Source organism: Scleropages formosus, chromosome 6 (genome assembly GCF_900964775.1).
Source record: "Scleropages formosus chromosome 6, fSclFor1.1, whole genome shotgun sequence".
In the NCBI taxonomy this organism is placed as follows: domain Eukaryota; kingdom Metazoa; phylum Chordata; class Actinopteri; order Osteoglossiformes; family Osteoglossidae; genus Scleropages; species Scleropages formosus.
Window position 1 is genome coordinate 11,878,860 of NC_041811.1, and position 24,265 is coordinate 11,903,124.

General features: G+C 43.0%; 1 protein-coding gene across 6 annotated transcripts in view; it reads right to left on the bottom strand.

Moving 5' to 3' along the window:
* vav2 (vav 2 guanine nucleotide exchange factor) overlaps positions 1-24,265 on the bottom strand; it is a 127,872-nt gene that overhangs the window by 6,430 nt on the left and 97,177 nt on the right. For 4 of the 6 annotated variants that reach the window (XM_029253196.1, XM_029253194.1, XM_029253190.1 and 1 more), the window contains exons 4-18: positions 23,548-23,616; positions 17,991-18,096; positions 17,630-17,644; positions 15,975-16,073; positions 15,088-15,156; positions 14,896-14,996; positions 5,365-5,464; positions 4,295-4,390; positions 2,979-3,047; positions 2,571-2,657; positions 1,762-1,847; positions 1,375-1,507; positions 1,083-1,097; positions 804-913; positions 587-688 (exon numbers count right to left, since the gene is read on the bottom strand). In XM_029253196.1, coding sequence (XP_029109029.1) covers positions 587-688; positions 804-913; positions 1,083-1,097; positions 1,375-1,507; positions 1,762-1,847; positions 2,571-2,657; positions 2,979-3,047; positions 4,295-4,390; positions 5,365-5,464; positions 14,896-14,996; positions 15,088-15,156; positions 15,975-16,073; positions 17,630-17,644; positions 17,991-18,096; positions 23,548-23,616 — 1,257 coding nt within the window. The remainder of the gene's footprint in view (positions 1-586; positions 689-803; positions 914-1,082; positions 1,098-1,374; positions 1,508-1,761; positions 1,848-2,570; positions 2,658-2,978; positions 3,048-4,294; positions 4,391-5,364; positions 5,465-14,895; positions 14,997-15,087; positions 15,157-15,974; positions 16,074-17,629; positions 17,645-17,990; positions 18,097-23,547; positions 23,617-24,265) is intronic. The other 2 variants (XM_029253192.1, XM_029253193.1) reach the window with 2 other exon arrangements.

Sequence of the window (24,265 nt, forward strand, 5' to 3'; positions counted from 1 at the left end):
TGCTCCAAGTTTGTGCTCAGCATACACCCCATTTTCACAATGGGTTTGTACCTGAGTGATTGGGGCTTTGTGCTGTATAGGTGTCAGGCATTCCAGCTTCCCAAAACCTTAGTCTTAGTATGCACGCCTTTAGCGTTGCGTATATGTTGCATGAGGTCTGGGAAATGTTAGTAACCTTTAGTACGGTTGTAGCAATTGTACAAATGCCTTCGGGAAATGACCCACAGATCATTTGATTTCATTTTCGCGTCTTCCTTTAGCTGACATCTTACCACTTTAGGTTTGTACACTACTTATAATGATTTACATATTTATAGAGCTCAGTCATTTTTACTGGAGCAATTCAGGGTAAGAGTCTCGATGAAGGCTACTGCAGTTAAAATGGAGAGTTGAACCCAGGACCCAGCAGTCTTAAGGTGGCCGCTTTAGCTATTATACAACGTGCTCCTACACCGATTCCAAGTCGGCAGAGACTGCTGTTGACCAGAGATGGTAATGACATTTGTGGAGGTCCATGACAAAACACTGAGTCTGATTTAATGGAGTATAAAAGAAGGAAAGCATGTGCTCTTCAGTGCATCTTCACCTTAGGAGCATTTTGCAGGCTCTGCAGTTGGTGTTTTTCTCAAACGTGTGCATCTGGAAGTTGTGCTGGTTGGCCGTGGCTCTCTCTGGCTTTATATTGGACCTGGGAGAGTGGAGGACACATAAGAAAATGTTTTGAGATCAAGGGGAGATGAACTTCACTCCTCTATACCGTTCCTCTGGGAACGCTCAAAATCTTGCCAGCCCCTCCAACTCACATGGCCATTTCAAACTGCTCCATCCACTTCCTCTTGGTTTCCTCCGTCTTACAGAAGAACTGGAAGCCCTGCTTCCCCTGGAGGTGGATCAAGTAGAAGCCATAGGACCACTGATGAGGAGAAAGGGAGAAAAGTGAAAGGGGAGGGTGTGGAGCAGGAGAGGGGGGTGGGAAGAGAAAGACGAATTTAGACTAACTCTAGACATGACAACAAGGAAATCAACAGATGGCACAATAATGTTAGAAATTATCCACGAACCAAAGGTTTGCATCAGCTTACCATTTTTCCACTCGACTGTTAGGCATGCAAACAAACACCAGAAAGAGAGAGAGACCCCGTTACACATGCACATCGCAGAAGAGAAAATGTTAGCTTCAAAGCAATTATTTAAAAATGCCATTTTTCACAATTTCTTTTGAACAAATTACCAAAAAAGCTGATTTAAAAAGTACATATTTGCCATGCATTTTGTTTGTGAATTTAAAAAAAAGAAAAGAAAATAAAAAAAAAAAAACAATATAAAGCTCGAAATCACGGCGTCTTCTTTTTTAAATCGTGAGCAACATTTAACCTTCTTCATGTCCCTGTTGTTGGTGGGGTCATCTGACATTTTGTAGGACTGCAGCTCAATGATTTCCTTTAGCTCGTAGTTGTAGCCTTTCCGCTTACAGACAATGACCACTTTGTCGAACAGGAAGATGTACCTTGAAGGAGGAAGGCAGCAGCGACACTCAGCATAATCGGTAGAGAAGCACAGCAGAGACTCTTTTCCTTTGATAATGGCTCAGTTTCGGGTGAGAAAATCTACATATTGTTCGGCGTTGTCAAACAAAGGGGCGGCAAAGACTCCAAACTGCATCACACCTTTTTCTTACGGTCCTTGTCATAGTGAATTCTAAGATCGTCTGCTGAATATTCTAGAATTTCTTTTGCCACCGGATGAGAATCACCAGCTGACCTGTCCTGCTTTGTCCGGTTCACTATAGAGGACACCTTGAGCTCTCCGTCAATCTTTGGCCTGCCGTACTCTTCCAGTTTCACCTGCTGTTAGGGTGCGGAGAAACAACATTTATTCAACACTAACACGCCTCTCCCTCATCAGTGTTGAGGAGAATGCAACAGAACTAGGACTCAAATGGAATAAAATAACATAGCTCCGAAGCTATGAAATTCTCAGAATTCAGTTCTTGGGTTTTTTTCTTTTTTTTTTAAAATACAAATATAGTTACAAGTTACAATGTAATATTCCACCCATCCATCCATCCATAATCGCTTGTCTAATACAGTGTCATGGTGGCCCAGAGGCATAGGGCATGAGGTAGGATACTTGTTAATATTTAATCTTATGATTGTTATCTAAAACCATACATGCAGACGGTCGTCTTATTATTCCGAAAAGTCCAGCGTTAATTAGAAGATGACACAACTGGTGTGTTTAATAAGTGCATTTCACTTCTCTCGTAATTATTTTGACACGGTGCAAGAGCACAAATCCCGGGCAGGTTAATGAATTTTGCCCGTGAGAATAACGTAATGGGTGATATACAAAAAGTGAAAGTGCCAATAAAAGGTTGTTTTAGTGGAGAATTGGGCTTGCACCTGGAGCCGGCAGAAAAAGACCACTGTGAAGTGATTTGCATATTTTACACGCCTGAAGAAGCCTGACACTTTGCATATGTTGTACAGCCTACTTGCGGCATCCACCAGCGAAACAGCTTCCTCTGCGCAACACGGTAACATTTTCCAGGCCAGTACTGCCGTACTCACCAAGTTTTCGATGGATTTCTGAAATTCGCTAATTTTTTTCAGGGTCTCGTTGTCCCTCTTCACCTCATTTATGTACATGGCCAGGTCCTGCAGATGGAGAAGCAGAAGGAGTGAGAGCCACCTCAAGTCAAGGTTCTTCAGTTCAACTAATGGCAGGACCTTAGGTATTAATGGCAGGAAACATACAGGGATGTGTTCAAAATCCCTGATGTTCTGTACAGTGTTGTTCCTAAGCACCTTCCTAGACCGCACCCCACCCCACCCCATCCCATCCCATCCCACCCCACGCCACGCCTACAGTCCTCCCCATCCCACCCGCTCCACGCCCACAGCCCTCCCCATCCCCCCGGCTCCACGCCCACAACCCTAACCCCCATACCACCACGCTGCCCTTTCCCTTTTCCCCACCTGCATGGCCTCGAGCGCCTCTTTCAGCTGCTGTCGCTCGGGTCGGTCTGTGGAGTGACTCACCAGCTCCTGCAAACCGAGGGAACGCTTTGTGATGGTGACATGGTGACCCGACACACAGCATCCGCAGACTTGCGGAGTAAACCAACAGCGCACCTACATCAAATCTATGCCCAGGATGGAAACTCAAATATAATTCTTCTAATGCAAACCATATTGCACGAACACATAAACATAAATCTACCTCATTTACTCTAACACAGGCAGCGTCTCGAAAGTCACCCCCAAAGAAAATGAAGCACTGCCTGCCTTTGTTGCAAATATGGCATATTAACAAAAGAATCCTGTTCTCTGTACTGCAGTGTAACAAGTGTTTCATCTGTTCACTGTGCATTAAAGATGACTGTTAAAAACTTGTTTAGTCTGCATGAAAGTAGCGAGTCCATGTTGTTTAGTCTGCATCTTCTTGACGATGACAAAATGCGCGCGGTGTTTAGTCTGCATCCTCTTGGTGTGAACGCACTCTGTGTTTGCAGCGCTGTCCGTCTGATACCGTAACCACACCCATGGTGTGCGGCGCTCAGTGGACCAGAAACATCTGGTCCCAAAGTGAGGCGTAATTCAAGATCATCAGTAGCGACGGGAGGGGGAACGGGCTGGGAGGCTGTATGGTCGGGACAAACAAAACGTGGAGCATGTAACACAATTAGACGACGGCTGACTTACGCGGTGCTGCAGTGCAGGCTGTGCCGTGCTGGACACGGACTGACTCAGCTTTTTCATCTGCACCTCAACTTCAACCCCCCCAGACCCCCAGACCCCCCCACCATCCATCATTGGCAGCTGGCAACTGTCCTTTAATAATTGAGATGCCTGATAAATTAATCATGCCCTGTATCATGAGGGATGCTTGTTTTATACATGAGTGCTACTAGGAGGAGCTGAAACAAACAGGGCTCTTCGAGGTGCAGTTTGTTAATGTGGCAAAATTGCCCGAATACTTAATTTGCGACTTTATTTCTGCAAACGAGAGCAGGGTTAAGCGGATGCTAAGGGCACTAGGGAATGAGTGTGGTTCAACTAAGGTCAATGTCACACTGGGGGGGAAAAGGAAAAAAAAAAAAAAACAATTGATTAATGACATCAATCCACATACTGATAGCCATAGTGATAAATGTGCCGTTTTTCAAATGCTTATGAAATAGCTTTAAGGAAACATCTTTGTTCTACGGGAAGACATCCCTAGCTTCAATCCACATCTTATGATATACAGTTACGAGGTACAGTCTTGATCTTTTCCTCATCATCAGCATTACCTTCAGCAGGAGGTGGTACTTCAGGACCCTCTGCATGGGCACCACCAGAAGATCTTGCAGCTTGAATTTCCCTTCCTGAACCTTCATAGTGCACTCCTGCAACACCAAGAGCCGTTTGCGTCATTCCCTGACCTTCGAGGCGCCTCCCTGCCAGAACAACAGCTGGCCGAGACCGCAGCCGAACCACCGCGGCACGTTCCTACTTCATTCACGCTCATTCTCTAACCTTCAAAGTGTATTCTCACAAGACAAACCATTTATTCGTCCTCTTCCTTCGCCCTCCCGGTGCGTTCCGTCAAAAACCAACTGGGTATCCGCGCTATTTGTTAACCTCTGCGGCACATTCCGGCAGTAATAGCCTCAGCGTTCCTCAAATAAAAGCGTTCAAATTTACAGCTACTGTGCTCAAAGTCGGAAGCTGATTATCTTCAGCATGATAATCAGTCCCTGCTGAAGGAATAATTCCGGTTTTAATCCAGTTTAGAGGCCTTATGTGCACTCCACAATTGTCAGAGGAGGAGGAAAAACAAAATTAAATGCCTGCATTGTGTAGAGAGAAAAGCCTGCTTCTCTGTCTCTGATAAAACCGATAATCATCTTAATTTTAGAGCAGATGCCCAAAGGCAAGATCGGCAACTGCGATATGTGCTTCATAATCTCACCTAAATCGTGACAAGTGTAAGCATCTTGTATCACCAAGTCAGAGCTGCGTCTGGTGTGTAACTTGAAGCCGGGAAGCGGGATCCACATTCTTACGGTGTGACTCCTGCGATCTTTCTTTAAGACAAAATTGCCCCTACAGCCCGGCCAGAGGGCTTCTCTAGGTAATTGGCTGATGCACCGAAAGTTTTGGCTCCGGTCCGAGGCGAGGAGGCGGCTGCGTCTGACCTGGCAGATGGGTGCACCTCCCAGTGAGAGCTGGGGAAGGCAGGGGTCTCGCATGCATGGGCTACCACGTGCTGCTAGGACCGAAACGCTTGTCCACGCAAAAACGACGCTACGGCAGGGAGTTATAGGCATCTCTGTGGGCAGGAATTTAAATTATTTAGAGATTTATTTGCTCATCTTACCTCCACCTTCATCCTGACATCTTCTCGTGTGGCAATGAGCTCATCCAGCTTCTTCTGGGCATTCTCCATGTGGCTGCAATACTGGCCGTAGATCAGCAACCTGCAGGGTGAGAGAAGGATTTAGAGTTTCTAGGATGCACAGTTCACAAATTTGAGCTTTTGAGACCGATGGAAGGAGACGAGCATGTCCGTATTGTCAGAGAACCAAAGGGGGTTCAGTGTGGGGAACACAGTTAGAAATCACATAATATGCTGAGCCAAGGACACCATTGTGGTAATTAAGTCGCATGTTAAAAAAACAGGGAGTGAAACACTGGACTACAGAGATGAATGTGGGCACCAGATGAAGACTTTCATTTAAAAGTAAAAAAAAAAAAAAAAAAAAAAAAAATAAAACCCCAAAGAGCAATTATAAGAGAGGCAAAATTTTTACACAGGGAGACAAAATGCATCAATATTTTATGGCTTTCTCTCCCTTTAAATCTTTATGAAATTTTTATTATTTAAAGAGGGGGTATATTTATGAGATTTCATACCGGATTACTGTTATTGTACTCTTGAGAGATGTACATGAGCTGAACTCCTTCATGAATAAATAAACAGGTAAGATTGTGTAAGAGGAAAGTCATTCGAGGTGTATCATGGCAAATACTTAGTGATTGTTACACAGTTCTATTACTTTCTTTTCCATCAGTGGGGTAGGATTTAAAAAAAAAAAAAAAAAAAAAAAAAAATAAAAAAAAAACCCCAAGTCGTGATATGAGAATATATTCCAAATCCTGATCTCCTGATAATGAACAAGCAGTGAGCATTGTGACAGGAGCTGAACCGTGGCTGGAGTCTTGAGGCACACCGTAAAAACCACGAAACTGAATCCTACATTTACCAAGAGCCAGCCATCGCGGTGGTGGTACCGGACCACATCCTTAACCCCAGAAATCAAGCAGCGATGTCCCGGCGCTCAGCAGTTTCAAAGCAAACCATAATCTGTGCTCGACCTTCCCGCTGCCATCCGACTAACAACGCCTTCATCAAAAGCTGATTTGCATTAATAACTCGCGAGTCACGATCTCAAAATGAGACGACTGACGAAGATTAACGAGAACTTGTTTCAGTTATGTCAGACTTGCCACAGCTCCATTTTCCACAGACGTGTGACTTCAACAGTGTCATAGATGTCGGGGATCAGCTATAATAACAGATGCCCAAGATGTAATTGAACATGAAGGTCTTTTCAAACTGCAAAAGTACATCCAGTCTTAACTGTGAAATAGAAGCGAGGTGAAGAACAACTGTCGTTTTAAAGTTATATCTGAAAGTTGGTCGACAAACTATAACATTACGTTTGTTCATTTAGCTGTTACTTTTTTCCAAAGAGACTTGCAGTGTTACGCCACTTACAACGATTTGCCCATTTGTACAGCAGGGTAAATTTACTGAAACAATTTTCCTAAGTACCTTGTTTAAGGGTACTATTGCCAGATGGGAATGAAACCTGAGTCCGTGGAGCCCAAGGTGGAGCCTCTAATCGCTACACTACCTACCCCCTCTACACAGCACCAGTTCAGATTTATAAAAGTATAATGCAGTGGTGTCTATAGTGTGTTTTACCATACACAATTATGATTCTTCATTCAAACCAAGCAGATGACATTTACAGTACATGCAATATTAACTTGGGTGCATTATGTATATTTAATGTGGAATTCACCATATGAGGGAACATATGCTCATGCTTACTTGCAGTTTAATTCACTTCATGCCGCTTCTCATTGGACTGCGCTATTTTGTAAACACTGCAGCCCTGCTGTGGGCATCTCTGTCACATGTCACGTAAGGCTAAACAAACCTGAAAGTTGAGTGTCGGTCAGGGGTGCAGTCGGGTGATTCGCAAGACATAACAACAAAACAAAGTATGATTCAAAATCGGGCGTTAGAATACGCCTGAATTTGCTCGACATGGCAACACAACCCACAGCATGCTTTTTCTTCAAAACAAAGGAGTGCTGTCTGGTCTTCCACCTCAACCATGAAGTCTCTCCAGCTGATAAAGCTCTACTTTAACAGTCACGTGTCTGTGTCTAAAGCTCTTCGTCTGTTGGAGAACTGCACTTTTATTGTTGTACGTTGCTTTGGAGAAAAGTGCCTGCCGAAGACAGTAATGGTAACGTATATAGTAATGTCCTTCTCCAGCACGTGCTTATCTATAATATGCCCTTATGTAGTAATAAGAAAAAAGCTTTCTTCCCCAAACTTACCAGCCTGCTCGCAATGAAAAAACTATTAGAAAAATGGTTAGAATTGGGGTGAATGTTCTGCGTGGTGCGGCTACTTAACCTCCTCTTTCACGAAGCATAACTCAAACTATTAAACTACTAACTAAAACTACAAGTATTGCCCTTGATGATGTGGTCCAAACAATGTGATGTAGTCCTTTGGCTGTTATAAGCGCTACCAACACTTTGTGCATTGCTACCACTTTTGAGCATGCTGCCTCAGCAGGAAAACATGCTGCGTCTCGTGTACGACGGCGGGAAAACACGGCCCTCCAGCACCGCAAACCCAGCGTCAGGTTTTCCAGAAAGCGGCCAAATCCCAGGAGATGACAAAAGCTGCCACTTGCGGCAGCAGTTTGATGGAACGCCAGTAGGGTTAACTGGGAGAGTAAGGGTAGGGGAGTGATGGTGTTGGGTTTTCAAAGAGTCGCCGTTGACCGAGGGCTGGCGGATGGGCCGCGAATCCTCACTTGGACAGAGCCCTCTGGACTCGAGAGGCAGCGTATGGGTGACAATGTCCCAGAGAAAGGTACAGCCCATCTCTTCCACACCAGAGAACACAGGAGCAATGCAGGCACTCCTCTTAGACAGGAAGCCCATTTGCATGTCTACTTGAATCATCCCGACCCAAAGGCATCTCTTTCCACTTCCAGATATATTATACACACATGGCCTGCACTGGAAAGAGAAATAAGACATTTGGCTAAAAAATAGTAACACACAAAGCTGCCCGCTGGCCGCAGAGGGAGGGGCAGAAAGCGCTGCCGTCTTCAAAGAGCGGCCCTGGTGCCCAACAGGGGCGCGCAGACGGAACCCTGTAGACGTCGCCGGCAAGAGCAGAGACTCTGATGCTGTAATAAGGCTCCTTCTGCTGCAGGAAAACAGTCCCCTTTGTTCTCCTCCACGCCACAGCCTGGCAACAAAACAGATAATTACACGTGTCACGCCAAGTCGGTCGTGGTTACACGAAGAGGGGCTGACAAAGAGCCCACCTCCTCGGGCTCCTGCGCCGGAGAAGGCGTGCGAGGTGTGACCGTAAAGCCCATTACGGTCGGGAAGTCGAGAGGAAGGAAATGTGACGGCGTACAGGTTTTCAGAGGAACTCGAACGCGCGTTTGGATGGGGAAGGCGCCAGCTGAGACTAGAAGAAGCAACAGAGCTGAAGACGCTGATCACGATTTTTAGCTACGGTTTCCATCTCGCGGAAAAGCAAAGAGAAAATTCAGCTGCATGACAGATCACAGAGTTAATTTCACGAATCTCTGAGCTCTCCATCGTCGGCTGCGCTGCTCGAAATGGATTGTGCGTGAAAGAAGAGAGTTAATTAAAACTTTTGTTCTACCTTGAACAGAGCTAACGGGGGCCATGCCGGTATCATTCACGGAGCGCTCCGTCTTACAAGAGGCCTTCAGTTCAGGGAGAAGCAGAATAATTCAGCAATGAAGTCCTGCTAAAGATGGTACAACGATATCAGAGCGCCATCGTGGAAGCGCCGTACTGGAAAGCATTTTTCCCCCAGGGCATCGTGGCGAAAGGTGACGGACTGAAAGGAAATGTTCCAGTTCGTGCCGCAGCCTTGTACGCCCCCCCCCCCCCCCCCTCCACCCCGAGGAAACACAGATATAAAGACATTCTGCATTCTGACAACTTTAATGGGTGGAACAGCGCAGTGTGTTACGTGGGCCTGGGAGGCAGTCATTCACGGTTTCCTGGAGTCGAGTCCGCTCTAGTTCCTAGGGTGCATTTCCCAGGGAACGTGTGAAAAATCCTCGCTCGGGAACAAGGTTTTGAGTGTAAACACTTAAAAAAAAGAAAAAAAAGAAAAGAAATTCAGTTCTATTTCAGTAAAACTGACAGAGTGTCAACGGTTCTGCCACGGAAGTTCCATCAAGCGTGTCATTCGAAGAAAAACACAATCTAAAACTAATGCCACCCTCCACCTTCCACATCTGCCCTCCGAGGCGCCTTTGGTGACGCGCTGGTCTTAGAGTAAAACGGAGATGACAAGTTGTGCCGCGTGGTAATCTTCTGTGACATACACCATAGGGGACCCCTCACCCCTGTTTTCGAACCCCCTGCATCAAGAAAATGGGGGTCGAGGTCAAATGGTTAATAACACAGCTGTTCTTATAACCCCGATTTAAGGGGTTTCTCGAACCCGGGTTATCGGCTCGGATGTAAATGGAAACGCCGGCCGCAAAAACCTCCCAGGCGAAGCGTTTAGCGCTCCTTTTCTTCGGTTCTCCTTCAAGGGCTCCACGGGAATGATCAAACATTGACATTTCTTTCATGGCATTTCGACACGTTCGCTCCTGAAAGCTTTTCTTTCATTTTCCAAAACTCCCACTGTTGCAAAGGGCACTGGAACTTCGGAGTGCAGATAACAAATGTAATTAAACTGGGCCAGGACCGCGTGTGGAGTGTGTAGGGGGTCTGAATGCTCTTGGGTCAAAAGAAATCAGATCCTTGCCAGATCCTACTGGTTGCACCCTTATATTAATGCAATGGCAAAATAATTGGAGAAAAACTCAAACTAACACTTAAATGTGGCTTTATCCATTCACCAATATTCACCAATAATGGAGATATTGATCGATTTGGTAAACCCTCATATAAAAGTGTTTAATAGGCTACATTTTGAAAGGAGGTCCTGTTTTGTCCCATTAAGAAAACTTCCAACCATTGGCAGCTCTTTGTAGAGAAACTTTAATGCCAGAAGCACACTTTTGTAATCACCACTTTATGTAATTGATCGATTCATTTCAAATGCATTCAATACATCTCCCATCTAATCCGCCAGAATCCTGCCTTTGGATGCGACTTCATGTCTGCACAGCGAGAAGGAATACATATCTCTGCCCCCACCACTACAGCAAATATAAATGCCATCTCCCAGAGGCTAAACTCAAAGATCCTTCATAATACAAATGAGACAAATCTATGATTTCACTGGCAAAGAACAGAAAATGCAGCTATTTTAAAAGCATCAAAGTGGCCTAAATAAGAAATCTGTAGCTGATTCCAAAAAAATCAGACAACCCCCAAGCCTTTTCAGTTTTAGGTCTCAAGTGAGCTCATGTGAACATGGTCAACGCTAAGTCCGAGCAGGTTCGTGATGGAAGGCCATAGGTGAAGGCCAAGCCTCGTGTGATTGGCGATTGAGCATGGCTGTGGGTGGATGTGGGTAAAGCCATAGATGCTGTATGTTCCCCAGAGAGCAAGAGACTTCCACATAACTGGCTCATGGTCTGCATGGTCATGGTCTCAGCGTTTAGTCCGCAAATATCAATGCTGAGATGCAAGAACAATCTTCTCAAATTGAACCGGCTGTTGCCTGAGGGGTGGGTGGTGATGGCCATGCTGCCATCTGTTAGGCTGTTATTATGGGGTGTGGCACACATGGCACCCCTACTACGAGACAGAGCAGCGCACAGAGTGACAGAAAGTGCAAAGGGAAGGAAAACCAAAGCGAAAAGCTCTGTCTTCAAAGCGATTCTAAAATCTCCACTATTCATTACTATAAATTAGTTGGAGACAATAGCTAATATTCTTTAGGAGCAGGGATCATCTATGTATGTTTTCATATGCTTCCTAGTGAGGACACTGCAGTATCCAGCTGTATTCAACATGATAATAACACTTAGTCTTCTTCCCAAAAAGAATTTGCAGTCCTAGTGTGCCGATACCATGCTGTGGATGCATTTAAGAACACCATCACTTCAGGCCACCACAACAGAGTTTTACACTGTAGTGTCCTTTTTCCAGGTACACATCTTTGCAATCTTTCCAAGTTTTCCTCTTGATTTGTGGCTTGAACTGACTGACTACCATTCTTCTCCACTGTACCGAATATGTTTGCTCTCAGCCTATTTGAATGACACAATTGATTCTTGACGGGCTCAAGAACCCAATTTCTGGGCCCGTCCAGGCATTCATTTCTCCAAGCGGCAGCCCAGGGTTGCAAAAGTGCAGAGATCATGCATCTGCCTCGGGCATCCACGTACCGCTGCGAAACATATTAAGTCATATTAAGCAATCTGAGGTATGAAAAACCTTCACTTCATTGTGCAACAGAGCCTTAAGAAAGTGCGGGAACTTTATTTCTGGTGCTTTACTAATATAGCGTACTTGTGTTTCATAGCAAATTTCACTGCTCAAAATCACGGCTACAGCATGTGGAAAGAAATGGGGCAATTTTTGGGAATGCCCTGGTTTCTGTAAGAGGGACAGTCTCCATCCAAAGGCAAACAAACGAATATGTGCAAAATCCAAGCCGCAGCCTTCATACCTTCCATTGCAGGCTATCTTCCCACCATCACATTACTAACTCAATCCTCAGGAAAGGATTCCTTGATTTACCTAGCATCCCAATTGCTGAGAGTAATGAAAATTCCCAAAGTACAGCGGTAATAATTAGAGCTAGACTAAATTTTAACACTGCACTGGGGTCCCCTGTATAAGTAATCTGATTAGTTTAGCACCTTTGAAACTAGGTTACAACTCGCCATGGACTGACTATTATAATCTACAGAAGCAGAAGCTCTCAGCATGGCTCGCTGCTGTCATTACTCCGAGCTGTCTGAAAATAATAAAAACAAACAGTCAAAAAACACTGGCAAGAGATTAAAATTTCATGGTTAATATTCTACCTATTTATTAGCAGCAGTGATTTTGCGGATTCCTTCAACAATAAAACAGACAGTACTAGAGCTCCAGTCTAGGCAAATTCTACTAACAGTAGAGAGGTTTTCAATCTCCACTCCCAATAAAAGCTATTCCTTAGCCATTTCTGGATCGTTAGTCAACATGAAGCAGAAGAATTTAATTCCGAAACAATGTACAGTGCCTGTACGCTACATTCCATCCTTTCTAAACTGCATTAAGATTCATTGGCAGCAATTACCTTGCCAGTTGTGAACATAATTTACAATATTTATCACTGGGTCTTCTTCTGGGTAGCTGTATCTTTGTTAAAGACTCACATACACATTGAGTGAAACCGCTTGACCCAAGTGGGGTCGCGGCAAACCGGAGTCTAACCCGTCAATACAGGGCGCATGGCTGGAGGGAGAAGGGACACACCCAGGACGGGACGCCAGTCCATCACAAGGCACCCCAAGCGGAACTCGAACCCCAGACCCACCAGAGAGCAGGACCCGGCCAAACGCACTTCGCCACCGCACCCCCTTAAAAACTGTTTAATAATAATATATTTAACAACTATTGACTAGTCTCAAACCTCTTCTAGCATCGCTACCTGAGGCAGCAGGTGGCTTCGTGGTTAGGGATACTGCCTTGAAAGCCATGGACTTGAGTTTTAAGTCCCGCTCCTGCTGCAGTACCCTTGATCAAGGTACCTACCTTGAACTGATACTGTAAAAATTACGCAGCTGTATAAATGGTTAAATCATTGTAAATAACAATATAAATCTAAGTCACCCAGGATGAAGGTGTCAGCTAAACAATAACAAAATGACAGACATGCATGAAGAACTTCTACACAGAGTAGCAGTCGATACACATATTTAACTATTTTAAGATACTCATAGTACAGTGGTAAAAATTTAAGCAGTTTTTGCTCTGGTTTCAGCACAGAAACTGTACGAACCAGAGCGGTTAAGGACATTCCAGTATCCTCTGATCCAAATAGCTGCACTATAGGCCTACTATAGTTTGTAGACCCAAGGCGTGCCTTTCACACTATAGATCACACCCTTCGCCTATACAGCCTGGAGTCTTCTGCTGACCTCTCCGGACCACTGCGGAAGCGTTTTGCTTCATGTGGATAATTGTTTCAAGTTTGCAAAGACTTCTGATACGTGGCCCGACCTGAACTTTAAATGCTCTCAGTAAGGAGACACCTACAGAAGCATTAAGTTAGTTTTCTTTCCTATGATTGTGACACACAAGTATATTTTTCTATGACCAAGTGATTATGTGCCTGTATCTGCCACAGCAAACAGTTTTCTTCAGATTAAAAACTGTAGGAATAAAAATCTGGTCCCTGGATTGCAAAACAACAGAATCACCTGTATTATTTCCTTTAAGGGTTTTAACATTTACTTTTGCACATTGTTTTGACAAGGATCTATCCTTCAATACATAAGTGAACTCAAAGTCTAGGACATTTCCTTTGGAGTTTAGGAATATTTCAATGTTAAATAGATTTCTTTGTCTGAGACACAGGAAAATGTAACACAAGGGTTTAGACAGAGAAGACGAGACTATTACAATGCCATTCTTGCTGTTTTACAACAAATTCAGAATGTCCTGGCAAGGATTATAACAAGAACTAGAAAGTACGACCTTATTATTCCACTTCTCAGATCTCTGCATTGGCTCCCAGTAAAGTTTAGGGGAAATGTAAAGTCTTATGTTTTAGTTATAAGGCTCTGAAGTGTTTGACACCTACTTTTTGTCAGAACTCATTAGTACGTACACGCTAGAATGCACTCCTCGATCACAGGATGTTGTAATCTCTAGAACAGATACATTCACAGTTGATAAAATTTTCACTTGCAGGAGATTTAAACAGAGGAATAACGTACCAGCCAGTGTTAGAAATGCCCCTTCAGTCAGGCCATTCAGTTGTACACATTAGGTCCACTACTTTTCTGAGCAGAACTGTTTGAATTGTTGCTCATCTAATGTTCATCATGCACATTCATTCATTCACGCACTAACAATAACTGTTTGTCCATTTCAGGGTCATGCTTATCCAGAGCCTATCCCAGCACAACTTGACTGACCCTGTTGGCTGAGTTTACATCTTCTCTGAAGAACTACCAAAGTGATCTGACTGATCTTCCTGTGATCTGACAGACTGAAGGTAAGGTGGGCCATGGTGGGGCCAGTGCTTCCGAAGTCATCAGTTTCAGTGTGGTCCTACCTTACCCTTTGTCTCAGCGCACCTCCTGGGGGTAATTCAAATTGTCCAGTATACCGCTTCCTCTTTCCAGTCTGTTAGCCTGGGTGCAGTTACACCAGTCTTAAATGATGCCTTGAGGGCCATGAATTAACAATTTCACGCACGCTGCTTGGGTATTATTCACAGGGCATCAGACAATAATACTGTGATGGCATGGTGTGTGTGCAATAGAGCAGAGCAATAAAAATGATACCCTCCTCTTCTCACCAGCAATATCCTTTCTCCCTGCACTGTTTCCTTAGGAGGGTCAAACCCGTGCTGAAAAAGTCCTAATCTCTTGACTTCTCAGGTCTTTATAGGTCACAGCCCATTAGCTTTGATACTGACCTCTCCTTGAAGTCCAAGAAGATCTTGCCCAGACCACTGCCACCCGTCACCATGTTCATATCGATGGCTCTCAGTAAAGAGAAATGAACTTTGATGATATCCTGTACGGGAGAAACCAACGCAAAGCTCAAACCCAAAAGAACCCAACAAAGCGGTCGACAACCTCACAAATCAAAGAAACCAAGAACTCACCTCCAGATTGACAAAAATGGCTTCCATTTCTTGAGGAGTTAAAACTTGGTTCAGAGGAATCATATAGTTCTGAAGAAGGAGAGCAATAGTAGTTATGGGTAAAGGATATTTTCAGGAAACTTCCTTTGTCAAAAGGTGAACATGCAGATGCACTGGGGGTACTTTAATACCGTTTTCTAAAAGGCCAAGAAGCTCATTACACCTGACCATATTAAGGCCACTATAAACCTGCTGTGACCAGCTCTAGAATTACAGATTGTTGGGGGAATTAAGGGTAAATTAAGGACACACTGAAGTCTGGTCACCTGGAAATGCGCTCATTCCAAAAGAGCCGCCACCAGTTTTAATCTACGAGTTTTTGATTCCATGCACTCTCACGCTAGATGCCCTTCACTTAATATCCAAAGTCTCACTTATCTAAACCCAACTGATGAGATCAGTTCTGTTTATCAGATTCATGATCAAAAACCACTCATGCGGGGGTAGTATGGCTGCTATCATTACCATTATCATCACCACCGGTTTTATGAAATTCATTGCTTTTATATTCTTTTTCATAGTTAAGTTCCTTACAAAAAGCAGGACCCATACTTGTAACTGTAACCATCATAAGATAGCTTAGCGGATACCACAGTGTCCCACATTTACTGGGCTGTGGGTCTGGACTTGGGTTCAAACTCTGCCCAGTCTGTGTAGTTTGCATTTCCTGCCTATTCTCACATTAACAATAATGGATGGATGGATAAGGTAGCTACAAGAGATGTCTGAGAGGCATCTGCTGCTGTTCTGTACATCAATGCAGTACAAAACATCAATCAATTAAATTACTTACTTTAATTCTCTACCTTCTGAAGATTTGCAAGGCTTGGACAGCAGCTGACACTCACCTTCTCAATGTCTTCCAGTGTCTTGTAGTACTTTGCCTCCGTCTCATGGATTTCTACTAAACAGCAGTTCCGTTTGTCTTCTTCTGTCATGCCCATTTTCTGTTTCATTTAACACCAGCAATAAAAAATGAAAGCGTTTATAGATATTTCACTCCGTTAGGATCACACATTGGTCATTACTTCAAAAGGCATGTTAGATCGAAAGACCTTAAGAAATTCATCGAAATCAGAAGGTCACTGAAGTTTCAGAGGGAAATTCCAATAGGAAACACCATAAGAATTTTTGGATCGTCATACATAATAAATAAACATAAGAAACACATTCTCAGCTTCCAATATTTTCACTGAGATTAAATAATTTTATCGGTAACTGGCAGGGTAACAATCTACGTGGAATGACAAAAACCGCTAATTACCATCTCAAAGGCAATAGTCTGAAATTTAAAAGGTATACGTGTACGGATAATGCAAGACAACTGCACACAAACGGAATCGCTTTCAACAATAATTAGTTAACTGACTAGAAAATTAAAATAAATGCATAATGTAATGTAATTGCAAATTAAGGTTAACAGGTGTTTGCCTGTGCTTTTATGACAGGTAAATGCAATAACAAGCGCTCAAGGGCTACGTGAATAAATCAGGTTCAGAGTAAATCCCTGCAAAAGAAACACACCCTCATCTTTGCAAAAATACCAGTAAAAGCAAATTTTTCATTAGAGCAGGACACCAAAAACCAACAGGGCACATGGTGGATTATTATCAGGACCAGCTGTTTTCACTCCTACAATCTCGGATGACTGCTTTGGAATTTTAAGAAAGCAATTCAAACAAATAAAACATCCATTGTTACGAAGATCAAAGACCCCTTGGAAACACTGGAGTCATTTGGTCTAGTGCTTTCGTACATATCCACTGTCTGTGTGTCTGGCTTTCTAAAAACATGCGGCCATCTGGAAAAGTTTTATACCATGTCCAATAACATAGTTCTACTCTGATTAAAAAAGTGGGAGGGAGATGATTGAATAAAGCTACTAAATGGTGACCACAATCTAATTGTGGCTAATTTCAAAGTGTCAGGCTCCGGAATGAGACTGTGATGACAGTCCATGGATCTAGTGGGGGAGTTCATCAAGTGTGTGGTTACCGTGACATCACGACAGCATTGTTACCGTCTCCTAGCAACAGGGTCAACAGCCGAGCCAAAACTCGGAATGGCAGCGTTTGATCGTGTATGTGTGTGTGTGTCTGTCTGAGTGTGTCTTTATATATACAGTACAGCCCTACACCCCATAGGGGAACATAAGGTTGTTTTGAATGAAGAAGATCAATGCACGCAGCCATGGTTGTGATGATCATAATGATCGAGACTCTGAAACGACAAAGGTCGCAAGCCACTTCAGCACGCGATTTGGCAGACTTCATCAAGCTAAATCACGTTGCCAAGAAACCAAAGTCGCTGCTGCTATGAAATAACCGTCGCAAGAATGAGAGAACAACGATAAATCATACTTGTCACTCTACAAATGTTCCTGTCTGTAAACAAATAAAGAGGAAGCGTTTTGCGTGCTTACGGCCGCTCGTTTGATGCGGAAACTCGATACCAGTGTTGCACAGCAAATTAATTCTAACAAACAGCACAGTCTGTTGCTTACCTGCATGTACCTGATCTGCAGCGTATAGGAATGACAAAAAAACATAAAAACAAGTGAGGGGCCACAGAAAACACACAATGCGAGAATCGCAAATGTTCACTTTGGCTCCAATGGGTTTAACGATGCCAAAAAGTCCATGACTCTCAAGTGTTGTGTTTCAGCGTGTGCACGCCAGATATGTGTATCTTTTCATCAGACTGCCTTTGGGAAAGAAAAAATAATCCTGCATTTCCAAGAAAAGGTCATTCTAAATATCACATGCGCATAACATTTTGTGGGACGGTTGTGGAGTGCAGAAGTACTCCTTTCCCATCACTGGTGGGCAGGAAATAACTGGAAGAAAACCGAGGAGGGCTCTGACCATGGGCTGCCGGACTTCCACCTTGATGATGTCCTCGTAGATGTCATCGCCATCGTCTTCGCACGGCACACAGTCGTAGATGTCATCCTCCCCGAGATCGTGCTCGCTGGAAGTCAGACAGAGAGAAAGTACAACATTGTTATGATACAAGGTTCTTATTACTATGGGTACAACAACGGTGTACCATGGGACTGGAACCAACAACCTTTAAAGTACAACTTTGCGTATTCAGCTACCTTCTTCCCTAATAATGTCTCCATATGAAAACTTGTCACTACTCGCTGTAATCAAATTAGTGCAAATCAATTCAAATTGCACATCTGTCTAAGGCAAAAATTTAGACATACTATGAGTGAGGGGGGGGACCCCATTCATTTTATGGGGGGAAAAAAGTGTTTAAAACCAAAATTTATGCAAAGAAAATGATTTTTATTCTCTTCATTCAATGCAATCATTTCATTCTTTCATTTTTGACTCTCTTTTGTCAGGTCTTGTCTAGCTACCACAGAAACAAATTACCGCTACAAGCTCTTTTTGATAAAATGGCCTTTTCTTCTCAGTTCATTAAGTTTTTCCCCTCTTTTGTTTCACACAAAAGCACTTCTACAAGGGCACTTCATAGTACACAGTAGATGGCAGAATTTTAGCGCCTCTTGTACTGTATTTAAATCCCAAACTGGGACTTAAAGACAATTTATCAGTGAAAGCAAATTCATTGCTGAACTCTGACAGCAGGTAAACGCACATCTGAAGCCATCAGTGATGCAAAACGTGACACATTTATGTTATCGGGGGGTCCCCTGTAGGCTGGCATGCTTTCCAATCCCAACACAGCTCTCCCAAAGCCTCTTGTTTCTAGGGTTGAGGGAGAACTCTGGTGTCCTTAAAGGATGCGCTTGTGACGTTCATCACGTTTTCCGGGGGTCTGAGCAGCTTGCACCCTGTAGTCCCCCCAAATGACACGAATGCACATCCATTTATTTCCAACAGCAAGGAAGAGCATACGAAAGGGCTCGATGTAACCTCGGCGAAATGTGACATTGTTATCTATTTAAATGGACCGGAGAGAATACTGATGGAAAAGGCTGAACAAAAAATAAGCTGTGACCTTGACTGAACGTGCAGCGTATGCCGTCATGCTGCGTAGAAAATCATCAGAAGTTTTAATTGAGGTTTTCGCGCTCCGGCCTTCAATAGAAATTCCAGCACTTTTCATTAACCCCGACGATATTCAGTTCATGCAGAATGTGTGGCAGCCTGACAGTTCACACAGCACTCCGAACAGCAGTCCAAAAACACAGGCCTTTAATTCTCTCTTTTTTCCTTTGCATTCACGGTATATTTTGGGGACAGGTGGCTCGATAAGCCGAGCCACGCTTCTTTCGAGAGCATGTGATTTCGATGAGATTGTCTATCTTTCCTGACTCAGTGGGAAGTCACCAGGGAGTTTTTTTGTTTGACTGCTTGCAGGAGTGATTGAAAAGGAGAGGTTGGATAGTCAGCCTCCCCATTCATCTGGTTTCTGCATGGGGCTTCAACGCCCTCCAAGGCGCAGCTGGGAAAGTACTAAGACAGAGCGAAGCCTATAGTTTCACACAGCCTCGCCGGACCTCCTGGATCACTGGTTCCAACCAGCACGCGTGGACTTCCTAAATGATGCATTTTAATGCATATTCCTACCTTTAACTTCTCCCTGAAGTCGCATCAGATGAATTCAGGCGATGCGTGGTTTATAGCTTCTCTGCTCTTTTGGTGACCATAAAACCATAGCAACAGTGGCATAATTGGTGTTGGTCAATTAAACTGACCTGATATTAAAATGACTCAAGAACACGATCAGTAAGGGAGAGAGAAGGAGACAGCGACAAAGGACGACAATAAAAGGGTTACTTTTAATGGAGACATTTCCAGCTGCACACGGCGTGAATAACAGACGTCTCACATGTCAAAAAGTGTACTTGTCAGGCCTGATATTTTTCATAAAAAAACCCTCTATGTTAGCTCATTTTTACAACTACATATATAGAGAAAACACTGCATTAGTGAAGAATGACTGCAATGTGTCTGAAGAGCATATCCAGGTGGCACAGACATTAATGGAAAATAATTACAGGCCTGCAGAACAGCAAGGGGTACAATGTTGGACTGATATATCTGAAATCAGCTGTGACTCAGGTTCAAATAATTTAACTGGTTGGCAGGAGACATAGTAATTAGTGTTGTTGTCATAGGGCCTAGGTGTGAATCCCACCTCCAACTCTTGCACTCTTAATCAAATTGCTCCAGTAAAAAAGACCCTGCTGTATAAATGTGCGAATAATTGAATGTATCTTAGAGTACACACCTAACATGTTAATTGGAGAAAAGCAACAGCAAATTGAACAACAATAAAAATCGACTGGAAGTCGTAGTCTGCGTTTTTCACAATCCTGTAACAAATAAGTACAGGAAAGGGTGGACGCGTTTGCAGAATTACTTGCAGAAAACATAGTCAATGCCCTACGATCCAGTGACCGGTTAAGTTCAGCTTCTCTCGGTGGTTCGCCGAGTTCCTGCCTTGAGAAGAAGCCAAGTAAACGTCTCCCCCGGACTCCTACTGTTTAAAACCTAACTCATTATAAAGAAGAAACTCATTCTGCCTATAGGGTCTCTCTCTACAGATACATGAGGACAAGGATTCACTGAGATTAATACAGAGCTTTGAAAGCAAAGACTAAAAGATATGAGCATGGCATTTGATGGCTCTGTTTAAGCCAGAATGAAATATATTTGTTACAGATGATTTACTGCTAGAGAGACTGATATCATAAAAGATCCTTCAACACAAGGGCTCATTTACAACCAATATTGCTCTACACATAAAGACACTGTAATGTGTGGAAATAGCTTCATTTTAGCCAGACATAAAAATGCAAATAAAAGGTAAAACCTTCTATGATGGCCCGATTTTGGGAAATGGTGACGACAAAACATTTGTGACTCACTCACAATGAGAGGAACACAGAAGAAAAACAGTGGGTGAGTGTCTTGCGCTCTAACTAACTGTAGAGAATGCAGCACAGGGTTTTAGACAAACAAATAAATTAATAAAGCATGAAAAGGAAGAAAGGGGAAAAAGACACACACTCTCACTTCTGAGGAAATTTGTGACTCAATGCCTGACTGCTATTTAAATCGATCCCCTGGCAAGTGTGCCCAATTGCTCTATTTCATGCATTGCCAGTTTCTGGGTAGAGGAATTAAATACGGCAAAGATGGAATGTCACAAGGAATCTACATAATGTATCTCTGGGGACCGGATGAGTGCAGAGATTAGTCAGAAAAGATTACGCTTAGATCAATGCGTTCAGCATGACCAAAGTGTTACTTACCTGAAGCATCTGGGAACGTATCTTTTGATTTGGCCGCACTTAAGCTTGACACGATACACATTTGTACATTTAACGCGTGTAGAAGAATAAAAGGAAAGAAACTCATTTTATGATTTATTGCAAGGTTAGAATTTCACTTATGACTATTTGCATTGGGGATATTTGACATACTTGGCATAAGGTCATTTACCAGAGTCTACCACTCTACATGCATGACTCATCAGTGCAAGTAAACACTGCCCAACCATGTGGGTCAAACACACAACTCAACGCTGTTGGTTAAACACACTAGGCACCACGTGTGGCTGTAAACACTACTCAGCATAGCTAGTGATACACACAACTCAATGCTGTAAGTCAAACACAGTAAACAATTTGAAGCCTATAGACTACTCAACATACGGGCGAAACACACTACTCAACACACTGGTTCATATAGACTAATCAACACTATGGGTCATACACACTACTCATTGCTACGAGTCAACATTCTCAACATTATGGGTCACACAACTCAGTACTGTCATACACATTAGACAACACTATAGGTGATAAACACTACTTAGCAGTGAGGGTCAAACACACTAATCAACGATGTGGTCCATAAGCACTACTCAACACTTTGGGTCATACACAACTCATCATTGTTAGTCATTTAAAAAACGCATCACTGCTGGTCACACACACTGCTACACATTAGTGTTCATAAACACACGTCAGCATTGTGTTTTCTGTTTCAGATTATAATATTTATAACCCTGACATGAACGATCTAAAAAATTCCTAATAGCTTTCACAGTTAATTATCAACTACATTTCTAAAGCCAAAATGTTTAACTTTAATGAGATTAAAACGGTGCACCACGTGATCTGTCTTTGCAGGTTATCAGTACAGATGTAAACAGAGATGTCAATTTAAATAAACTTTTCCATTTTATACAGTTCAGCAAATAAAGTGGGCTAATGTACATTAATGACTGAAGGTCGTACAACCGAGCTATAGATTTTGTGTCCAAACTTCTGAAGACCACAGACAGTGACACACAATTAAAACAGGAGAATAATCAATGTCCTAGAATAAATATCTCAACAGAGCACATACATTAACATCTATTCAATTCCCTATCAAGGGTATTACTGCACCCAAGAAGAACTGCAACAGAATGTAATGAGAGCACTTTAATAGATCATATTGAACAATTTTTGATCAAAATGTACATACTGTGTACAATGAGTACACATATGTACGCTGTGTAATGGATACAAATATATATTGATGTCTATTTTTTCCTATAACATGAATTGAAATTTCTTCTCAGACATGACCCAAATTAATGTACAAATTAAGTTTTCATTGTGTAATTTAATTAAACCGCCAGACATTTACCGAAAGAGTTCCTGCATAGAGCCGCATGGCCCTTCCCGGAAATTAATCCAAGATATATGCTGATCAAAATGATGTCTGTTAAAGGCCATGCCGACCAATTGCCATGGAATGCCACAAGCAGCTATGCAAAAAGCAAAGATACGAAAAATATTTTGTTTCTGCAAAAATCAAACTTCAAAATTGCGCGTAAAGAAATATCCTTTGCGTGATCAAAATGATGCCATCTTTTCTGTGACCTGTAGAAATAAACTGTGTAGGAAAAGTTGAGCTGGGGCAGCGGTTGGGTAAGCATCAAACACGGTCTATATTACTATGTATAATTCACAGAAGTTTTTAGCGTGGACTTTGCTCCTTGGAGAGAGCAGCTTTTGCTTTTAAAAAAGCCCCGCAAACACCAGCCATTTCATCCATTGGAGGATGTTTGCAGATGCCGCACAAACAATTTATTCACAAGGCAGCCGGGAAATGCCGATCATCTGGATGGTTTTTTCAATCTCTCTGATAAATGACAGCTCTCTGGACAGAACGCCTAATTATTTAACATTAATCAAACAAAACAGCGCGTGCCTCAGCCACGTGCTCTCGACCTCTCTGTCTGTGAGCACATTCTAGACCAAGTGCTTGCTGTGCACTCGTTACCATGGAAACGTAAAGAGCGATTCCTCTGATTGGTGTGTAAACTGGGTGACGGTAATGCGTGCTCCTGCAGCCGAGCACCTTGCTGTGCTGTGTGCTGGGAGATGGGGAGGGAGCACAGTGTGTGCGTGTGTCGTGGTGGTGGTGGGGGGGGGTCACTTACTCGGCCAACTCCTCCAGGCTCCGGTAAACATCATCCTCATTCACTGCAGTGTCCTCCGATGGGAAGGGCCTTAGAACACAGAGCAGAGAAGTTCAGACCTCACATCCTTCCACTGACATGGTGGCAATGAGTATAGCTATAGACAGACATTATAGAAGACAGAAGTAGTGCATAAGCCCCCTCCTGAAAAGTTTCACAAGCAAATGTACATTTGAGCAACTGACAGTACAGACACATTAAGGTTGCAACAATTACTTGTATACTATTAGGGGGAAATACTAAATACCTCTTCCTGAACTTGTGGAGCTGTGTAAATTTCCATGAAGCACACCGTCCAGGGCCCAGTAGAAAAAATATTTGTTCAGGAACAAATTTATTTTACACAAAGAATAAAGAACACAATACTGTGATTTTTCTTATTTAACGCTCTATCCTGAAGAAAGGCTCAGAGGACATTCACAAAAGTACAGACCATCGCGTATAACATATCTGCAGAAGATATTACATGATAAAAGTAAGAAGTGCATCAGGGACAAACGCAAACAGATGTGTGGAAAATACTTGTAAAATAAAAACGAGATGCAACAGAGTTATAAACTATACACTTCACGAATATGAACTCACAATATAATGGCCAGCCAGCAATAGAGGAAAACAGTCCACATGCAGTAGACATCTTAGCAACTGGCATGTGCTTCATGTCTTATTCTGTATTTTT